Source organism: Theobroma cacao, chromosome 3 (assembly GCF_053813885.1).
Source record: "Theobroma cacao isolate CCN51 chromosome 3, ASM5381388v1, whole genome shotgun sequence".
In the NCBI taxonomy this organism is placed as follows: domain Eukaryota; kingdom Viridiplantae; phylum Streptophyta; class Magnoliopsida; order Malvales; family Malvaceae; genus Theobroma; species Theobroma cacao.
In genome coordinates this window covers 38,303,735-38,312,139 of record NC_142641.1, presented here as the reverse complement: position 1 = coordinate 38,312,139, position 8,405 = coordinate 38,303,735, and the positions used below count along the sequence as shown (strand labels likewise).

The following is an 8,405-nucleotide window of genomic DNA, read 5'->3' as shown; positions in this document are numbered from 1 at the left end:
GGGCCGAGATTGGACTTCTATACATCATATCTAGAATTTCTCCCTGTCTTGAATATAGTCTATAAAAATTACGCTTCAATTGGAATTTATCACAAAATTTACTTTTTTCAATACTTTAATTAATGAACTTTTAATAACAAATTATTATTGTCACTCTCAGTATTTGCTGAATTGTTAAAATTGCTGGAAAAATAATACTTAAATAGCATGTCGCATTGGATTGCTGCTTTGTCTTTTCCTGATTTATTACCCTTGTTTAATATTTGTACTTAATTTTCACAATAACCCTTGTGCATATGTACTTATTGACAAAAAGAAGGAGAAATTTACTTACTACTACTACTTGTAAATTAAATAATATGAACCCTAGTGGTAATATTTAATTTGACGTATCGTGCCCTGTTTCTTTCAATGAAAGCTATTGACATTGTCTTTGTTTTAGTGTTGGATAGAGAAAGTATGTATGCAAGTAAATTTAATTAATTAAGCAAAACGAGTGGAAAGAGAAAGCAAAATATGTAGCTGATGATTAGATTCCGAGTTAAGACCTAGTCATATATATGGTCATTCACTTGTTTTAACTAACACGACGTTAAAAAGAAAGCATTACATACTGTAACATTAGATTAACAATTTCTTGCGAATTACATACACAAAGAAAGAAACAAATGAAATGAACATTCAAATCCTTTTTGAACGTGCCCATTTTCTTCTGGTATCAGATTGTGCCATCCTAAACCCCTCAAAATGGGTATCAGTGTCATCATTGTCTTCTTCTTCTTCAAGCATGTATTCAATGTTGGTCACCTCTTTTCTTATTCTCCCTACACCACCCTTAAGCCACTCCACCACTTCTAACATGCTAGGCCGATTCTCCGGATTGCTATCCGTGCATTTCATCGCAATCGTCACTGCGGATTTAAGCTGAGCTCGATCGAATTTTCCTTTCAACCTGGGATCTGCAATATGATCAAATGCACCTTTTTGAACATATGGGGTGACCCATTGCACTATGTCACGCTTCACACCACTAGGGAGTTTCTCCAATGGTTTTCTGGCGCTAATGATCTCTAGAAGCAAAATGCCAAAGCTATACACATCACAACTTTCGGAAACTTTCCCCCACATTGCATATTCGGGGGCCAAATACCCCAGAGTTCCCTTGACCCTAGTTGTCAAATGCGTAACACCATCTGGTATCAGCTTTGCAAAGCCAAAATCAGCAACTTTTGCTTCAAAGTTTGCATCTAGAAGAACGTTGCTGGCCTTTATATCTCTGTGTATTATGTGAGGATGGACCTCATGATGCAAGTACCTTAAAAACAACAAGGACACATTTAGCTAACATTTTAAATTAATTAGGACGGCCTCACAAACATATTAAATACGTCTAAGGTAGGGAAAATGTAATTGCATTTTATCTATGAATATAATTTAGCTAGACATTTTGGAAAATCTCACTCTGTCAACATCAAACCAAACAATATTGACTGTTTACTTTAAAAGTATATATATAATCTTTGATTTATTTTGGCATGCACCATATGCAAACAATTTGAAGACGAACAAATTAGGTACGTTTCTTGCAAAGACAGTTTTGTTTTAACTTACGCTAGACCTTCGGCTGAACCGATGGCTATGCTCATTCTACGCGGCCAATCTAGTAAGCAATCGGCGGCGAGTTGGCCATGCAGATGAGTGATCAAGCTATGGTTAGGCATGAAATCATACACTATTAATCTTTCATCGTCGCCGGCGTAAAACCCTCTCAAACCTAACAAATTCTTGTGCCTTACTCTCCCAAGAATCTCCACTTCCACCGCGAATTCCATCTCTGCCTTCGCACTCATCGCCTTGAGGCGTTTTACTGCTATCTGTAACACCATATTTGCTGCACATAATTAACAAAAGAAAAAAGAAACTACCATGCATAATTTCATTTCCACTAGCTATGGAGATCAAGCAATAGAGAAAAGATGAAAACATATGATTGCCTCGACGCCTTTACTTGTATGGCCCCTGTATACGCTTCCAAATCCGCCTTCGCCAATCTTGTTATCGTTGTGGAAGTTGTTTGTTGCGTGCAGAAGCTCCTTGATAGAGTATATTTCCCAGGGGTAATCCCTGCTCTTTTTCACCCTTTAAGCAAAAGAATCCAAAAAGTTAGAAGGGGCAATAGCAAATTAACCCAGAAATCGTCTAGCCAAAATTAGTTCAAGAAAAGCTTACCTGATCTCTTCTTTTTCTTGAGAGATGCAACAGAGTAAACATCTCCAGTTCATAGTTTCTACGGTAGAAAAGGTTAAGAGCACGAGGAAAATTAGTGAGTTGTCAACAAAAAACACATACAACCAGGCTGGGGATACAAAGGAAAGAAGCAAAGCAGAATATCATCGGAGATTTCTGAAGAAGGAAATAGCTTCTGGCACTGAAGACAAAAGGCAGCCTAGGAAGTCAAGGAGTTTGGAGCATAATGGTGTGGAAACAAGATGAGGCACATTTCTATCTGAAGCCTTCAATTAAGCTAATTGAAGTTTTGTTCTTGTCGTCATTGCGTTAATCTACTTTCCATTGGAAACATCACATTATTCTATCACTTATTAAACATTCTTAAAGGATTATTCTATACTTTCCATATGACATACAGCACTATTAATCAATTTGGTAAAATGATAAATCATGGTTTTTAATCATTCAATATCTTTCGTTAGATGAAAAGTGACTCCTTCAAATCCCAAGAACCCGCTTCAGGGACCCACATCGAGATGATTGACTCGATCAACAGCTATCAATACATCTGGAGCATCCATTTGGTTGACCATAGCATAATGGAGCATGATCCAATTCTAATGAAACGATCTTAACCGTACGATCTTGAACTTCTAGTTTGAATTAGTTAGAAAAAGGCCACCCATGGAGGCCAATTAACCGTACCAATTCCATTAAGAGGAATCACTCTACGCAAAAAAGGATTTAATTAATTAGTATTAACGTTTTGGCAACTTGACGATGGACTATATATGTACACTTTGAGATTATATCAGAAGACAGGAGTCCAAAAATTACGGTAGACATGGACAAATTTTACGTTCCAAACAAGTGCAAGGCAACAGCCACGTATGTATAGCTGGGAAATAAAACGGGGAGAGTCGGGTATATAGGGGCGGTTTGAACCTGTGGGCTCAAGGTATTGTTTGGGGTAGCTGTTGATGATTAAAATAGGTCGATGGGTCTAGTTTGGCTATGAAATTTTAAGTACTAATTAGACCCGGTTAAAATATTATATTATAAATCATATATTTTTAATTTAAAATACAAATAATATTTTATTTTTAAAATAAGATAATAAGAATTAAATAGATGAAAGGAGGCTTGAGTTTAAAGAAAGAGGTTCCATGAGATGGGCCGGAACCCAGATCTACTCTAAAATGGCTCAATGAGCTTTAAGAATGCTGATTGGGCAAGGGCTCATCGAAAGAGCTGATACTAGAGAAGCCCACAGGCCACATGTCCAATGGGTCTTTGACTTGACCTGTATAGTGTTATTTTAAGACCACAGAGAGAAAGGATTCAGCCTCGATGACCAAAGTATTTTTCTTGTTCTGAGTATTACCAATTAATTAAATTCCAAAAAAGAAAAAAGTACTACCAATTAATTAGAAAAGCTTGTGTCAAGTAATTAAGAAAGGGATTGGCTGAGGCATATTTAAATGGCATAAATAGAAATTCTGGTTAGTTTAAATTAAAAATCCTGATTGGGTTATAGGTATTTAATTAAAACAAAAAACAAAGAGGTACGGATTTTTTTCTATTTGTATTTAGTTTTAAGCTGATTAAATACTTTCAATTTGGAAACAAATAACCACAGAAAAGAATGTTTTGTATAAATGAAATAATCAATTAAATGAGAAAATATTTTTTTTCTAAATAAATCAATGAAAGAAAGAGCCGCATTCATGTTACTTGCGTCTCATAAGCGTGTCCCGTGGGTATATTTACATAATTAATAATTAGTGAAATTTTTTAGTTTATATAAATATTATTGATTTAGGTTTTTTTTTAATCAAATAAAATTTTATTAATATCAAACGTTGGTATAAGTTAAAAGTTTGAAAAATAAGATATAATCACTTCAAATTATATCGTAAAACGTAAAAAAAACGTCAAAAAATAAACCGAAACCAGCCATCAAAGAAACTCAAATTCCAAACCATCATGTACGAAATTAGTACAAGCATAAATAGAGAAGCAAGAGGGAGTAAATTAACATTGTTATCACTCGCCATTATATTTCTCTACGTCTTAAATTGAAGAAAGGAAAAATGAATTGCTGTAAGCATTCAAGTAATGGCATTTCTATAAGCACAAGAAAACATGATATATGGGGGCTGAATAATGGTAATAAAAAGTTAAGATGATTAGCCTTTAGAGTACTACTTCCTAATAAAAGCTCCTAGAACAGGAAAAGGCTTTCAAAAGCCTTAACTGATGGTGAAACCTTTAGACAATTCTATAGATTTTCAGATATCGATAGAGTGGAAAATAACAAGCAACACAAAATCATGACTTATCCTTCATTCAATCTTCATATTCAACCAAATATATGTCTCCTGCTACGGAGAACTAAATTTAACTATATAAAACTGTATATTGTTGATGATTTCCACAAAAAAAAAAAAAAAAAGAATATGGTATAGTTGCATCACACATCAAAAACAATTTAAAATCAACTCTAACAAAGAAAGCATAGGCATGAATCTAAGGAATTCAAACTATCCATCATGGGATGCTGTAGCTCTACACATATTCACCAATTGAAGTAGAGATAAATGCTTGACCTTATACGGATTGATACAATGAACCTAATGATGCTTGTTAAGATCTCAGAATGAGATCATGTTGCTTTGCTTATGCGTGCTCTGTCAACTTTGTTAGATATATAAGTGTCATTCCACAAAAAATGAAAAAGAGTAGAAAGAAAGCTTGGCAGCCTTATCAATATTCATAAATCTCCTGATGTAGCTTAAAAATGCCCATTGCCCAACATATCAGTGAACTTGTCAGACCCAAAAGAAGGAAGGACGCAAACTTGCACTTCAGTAAACTTATATAATGGCGTGATCATTTGTATTCGTTTTATTGATTTTGCATAAAGACACCAAACTAACAATTCAAATTTTGTCTGACAAGTTTTTACCTCTTGTAAGAAATGTTAAGGTCAATCGTTTCAATTCCGCCCCTCCCCTCTCTCCTGAAGTTCCTCAAAATCATTACAATGATTTTTCATTTTCAGGAGAGAAAAGGCAGACAGAACGAGTAGCACTAGGGAAATTTTTTGCTGATGATCACCGATTAGCGGAGCCCTTACCTGTTGGGAACTCAAACCAGAAGGAATTTGTATAACTATAAACAGCTTGTGGATAGGAAATTTGATATTCCTCTATGGTGAAATGGTTGTCTAGACTAAGCTTGACCTGTTGATGTGACCACTACTCTTTTTGGTCCAATAGTTGAGACAGACAGTGGGATATATAATCCCTCTCTTTCAGTAAACCACACCCAGTAATTCCTAATCAAGTCCAAGATTCAATCTCACGTTCTTGATACAAAATTTACCGAAGGACTATCTAGCAGCAACTTCATTCATGTAAATGCGCTGTTCTTGTTTCCAATTACCAACTTATCACATCTAAAGATTTGTAACTTCACTTAATGGTCAGATATTGTCATTATTACTAACCAATGTCTATTTTTTTCCCAATATATACAAGGGTATGTAGCAGGCTTCTCTTGTTGTTTCTCATGTGGTTGCTCCTGGATCTTCTATCCCCTATCACCAGCAACCCCTCCCCACCCACTGATCTCCCAAAAAAATCTCAAGCAACCTGCTGCCTGTTCAAATTTATCCGGCTATGGCAGAACCTGTGTTATGAATTAATGTGCAGGCAAGCATGCAAAAACTGCAAGAAAGTGTATCCATCAATGTAAAGTACCATCCACAGATTATTATAGTTTAAAGTAAGAATTTCAATAGATTGATTTCACTTTTAGAATGTAATAAATATATCACAAAACAGAACAAAATCAAAATCCGCACAAGTCATATATATGCTAGATATATTATTGAGAAAAAAAATATATGCTGGATATGATTTCATATATAATGAAATTTGATTAGAATCAATGTTCATGAATTAAAAGTAGAAATCAAAACGATGTTAAGTGTTACCTTGCAGCAATATTAATCAACTTACCAATAAGTCACTAAAGCAAGTTGGGCTCATTAAGTTGCTAGTGTATTTGGTATCACATCACTTCAACTGAAATACATAATTAGGAGGAGAGCATGAAAATGTTAATGAACATATCAATTTAAAGCAAAATTTTTCTCAGTCATGGAACATGGTCATTTATTTCCTGTTTTACTTAACTAGCCACAGACCATAGTTTCCTCCAAAGATTTATTTGTCTAAGTTAACACAATACATTCCCTACAAATAGTTAATTCCCAAGGAGTTGCATCATTGATATTAGATTTTCTCATTCCACAAAGAACTCACCAAAAACACAACTACAGATAGTTCCAAGTTCTAGATAGAATAGCAAAGCAATGTACCAAAAGCTTGAGTTACAGATATCGGAGATGGGCTTGTGGCAGTTCATAATGGAAGCAGCCTACACAGCGTCATCAGTGAGAAGCGTATCTCAAAACGAGATCAAATCATTTAGTTTGCTTTGCAAACCGGGTAGATCAAGTCGATGAGCTGGATCACTAACCTGAAAGACAAATTCAACAAGACACAGAAAATCACATGTTTCTGATTAGTTAATAATGCTAAAACTTGCATGCATAATTAAATCCTAGAACTAGAAATTAATTATGGAAAAAAAGAGAGGGATATTAAATGGAGTTAGACGTATGTACCTCAGACTGAATAGTGTGCAAAAACCCTTCATTTGTTTGGCTGGAGATACAATGGACAACGTCAAGCTCCTCTGCGCGAATAGCTTGCATCATTGCAGAGAGATGCCAGCTTTCGTCTCCAAAGCCACTATTTATCACAATCTCCACTCCGCCCCTATAAGGGTGGACGGCAACACAGTTGATCAGCGAGGAGTTATCAGATGAACTAGCACTCCCTTGATCAAAGGCACTCAAATTGGACAACTTTTTGAGCTTATCTCTTTTGACACTCAATTCTTGGATCTTCTTCTTCAAATATTTTATGTAATTCACTGCCTCGTTCATATGATCGGAAACAGCTCGCTTTCCCTGCGATTAACCCCCCATCAAGAAAACCCTAGCCATATATAATTACTCCTACAAAGGGAGAGAAAAAAAAAAAACCCTTATCTCCACAAAGAGCTAGTTTCTAACGAACATGTACCAACTGTAACGGGTAGCTATGTCTTGAGAATACTACTGAAAACCTAGTAAAGTTAAACGACATAATAAGGGAGTAAAAAAATAAATAAATAAAAGGATAGTTTGTTGACCTGTATTGACTCAAGAGGGAGCAGTGATCGAAGTTTTCCATAGAGCTTGGCCATTTGCTGCCTCCTTTGCCGTTCGATTTCCTTGCGCATGATCTTCTTAGCATCATTATTGGCAGCAGCATTCCCATCATTACTGTTGGCAGCAGCTACGAACTTTTTATGTCGTTTGCCTTTTGCCATTCTCTGGGTGAGATTACTTCCCCCTGCCGAACCTTCCCCAGATATTGTCAGATTTTGCTGCATTAAATCTTGATAGTGGGGAATATCAGAGATTTCGTACAGGAAGTCATCACTTTGATGAGAAGGAAACATTGAACAAAGACTCTTCCAGGGTTGAAAGCCGTATCTTCCAGGGATAATGGGAAGTTTTAAATATACAGATACGCTTGTAAGAGGGCTCTTGTCTTACAACTTTGTCTCTTGAGACCTTCATATATGTCATTACGACTTCGAAAGGCCTTTTCATCGGCCTATAATAAAAAGGATTCTCCGCAATCTCTTCCAAGGCAAGCTGTGGCAAAATGTGGGCTTGGCCTTGGCAGCGTGTTAAAGTTTTGGGTGTGGGCACTTCCTGCTTTTCACCGCAGAATTTACACCTCTTATTTTAGTTAAGAATATAGTAAGTCGGCAGGTGTCTCTTTGTGCACGTTTCATAAAGATTTTAGGCAGACTAAAAAATTCTATCATTCCAACTTTGGAGGGTTGCTTTGATTCATCACTTAAAAAATTAACCAAATTCTCCTCGACGTCGTGTCATATTGTCACTCTTTCGTTGGCATATCCCATCTCATAATTCAATTGATTTAATATCATATGCTATCTTTTTCTTTTACATATTTTATAGTAATTAATAAATGGAGGAGAGCTTGCTTCGTCCGTTTTATGGTATCTGAACAAAAAGATTGGTT

General features: G+C 35.7%; 2 protein-coding genes across 2 annotated transcripts; both read right to left on the bottom strand.

Moving 5' to 3' along the window:
- Window positions 1-526: 526 nt before the first annotated feature.
- Window positions 527-2,534, bottom strand: LOC18605454 (PTI1-like tyrosine-protein kinase At3g15890). Its single transcript, XM_018117110.2, has 4 exons — window positions 2,230-2,534; window positions 1,995-2,139; window positions 1,612-1,874; window positions 527-1,315 (listed from the first exon to the last, which is right to left on the bottom strand). Exons 1-4 carry the CDS (start codon window positions 2,280-2,282, stop codon window positions 682-684), a joined length of 1,095 nt encoding a protein of 364 aa, XP_017972599.1. The 5' UTR covers window positions 2,283-2,534; the 3' UTR covers window positions 527-681.
- A 3,982-nt stretch (window positions 2,535-6,516) lies between these two features.
- On the bottom strand, window positions 6,517-7,932 carry LOC18605453 (transcription factor bHLH36-like). Its single transcript, XM_007038459.3, has 3 exons — window positions 7,498-7,932; window positions 6,926-7,273; window positions 6,517-6,777 (listed from the first exon to the last, which is right to left on the bottom strand). Exons 1-3 carry the CDS (start codon window positions 7,807-7,809, stop codon window positions 6,706-6,708), a joined length of 732 nt encoding a protein of 243 aa, XP_007038521.3. The 5' UTR covers window positions 7,810-7,932; the 3' UTR covers window positions 6,517-6,705.
- Between the last annotated feature and the right edge of the window lie 473 nt (window positions 7,933-8,405).

Bases quoted from the DNA above. Each gene is read 5' to 3' on its own strand.
- LOC18605454 (XM_018117110.2), bottom strand. From the start codon at position 2,282: ATGAACTGGAGATGTTTACTCTGTTGCATCTCTCAAGAAAAAGAAGAG. The intron at 2,140-2,229 runs GTAAGCTTTTCT...TTTTGCTTAAAG, and splicing joins CAAGAAAAAGAAGAGATCAG to GGTGAAAAAGAGCAGGGATT. The intron at 1,316-1,611 runs GTAAGTTAAAAC...GTTGTTTTTAAG, and splicing joins GGTTCAGCCGAAGGTCTAGC to GTACTTGCATCATGAGGTCC.
- LOC18605453 (XM_007038459.3), bottom strand. From the start codon at position 7,809: ATGTTTCCTTCTCATCAAAGTGATGACTTCCTGTACGAAATCTCTGAT. The intron at 7,274-7,497 runs GTCAACAAACTA...GGTTAATCGCAG, and splicing joins TCCCTCTTGAGTCAATACAG to GGAAAGCGAGCTGTTTCCGA. The intron at 6,778-6,925 runs GTACATACGTCT...TTTGTCTTTCAG, and splicing joins TGCACACTATTCAGTCTGAG to GTTAGTGATCCAGCTCATCG.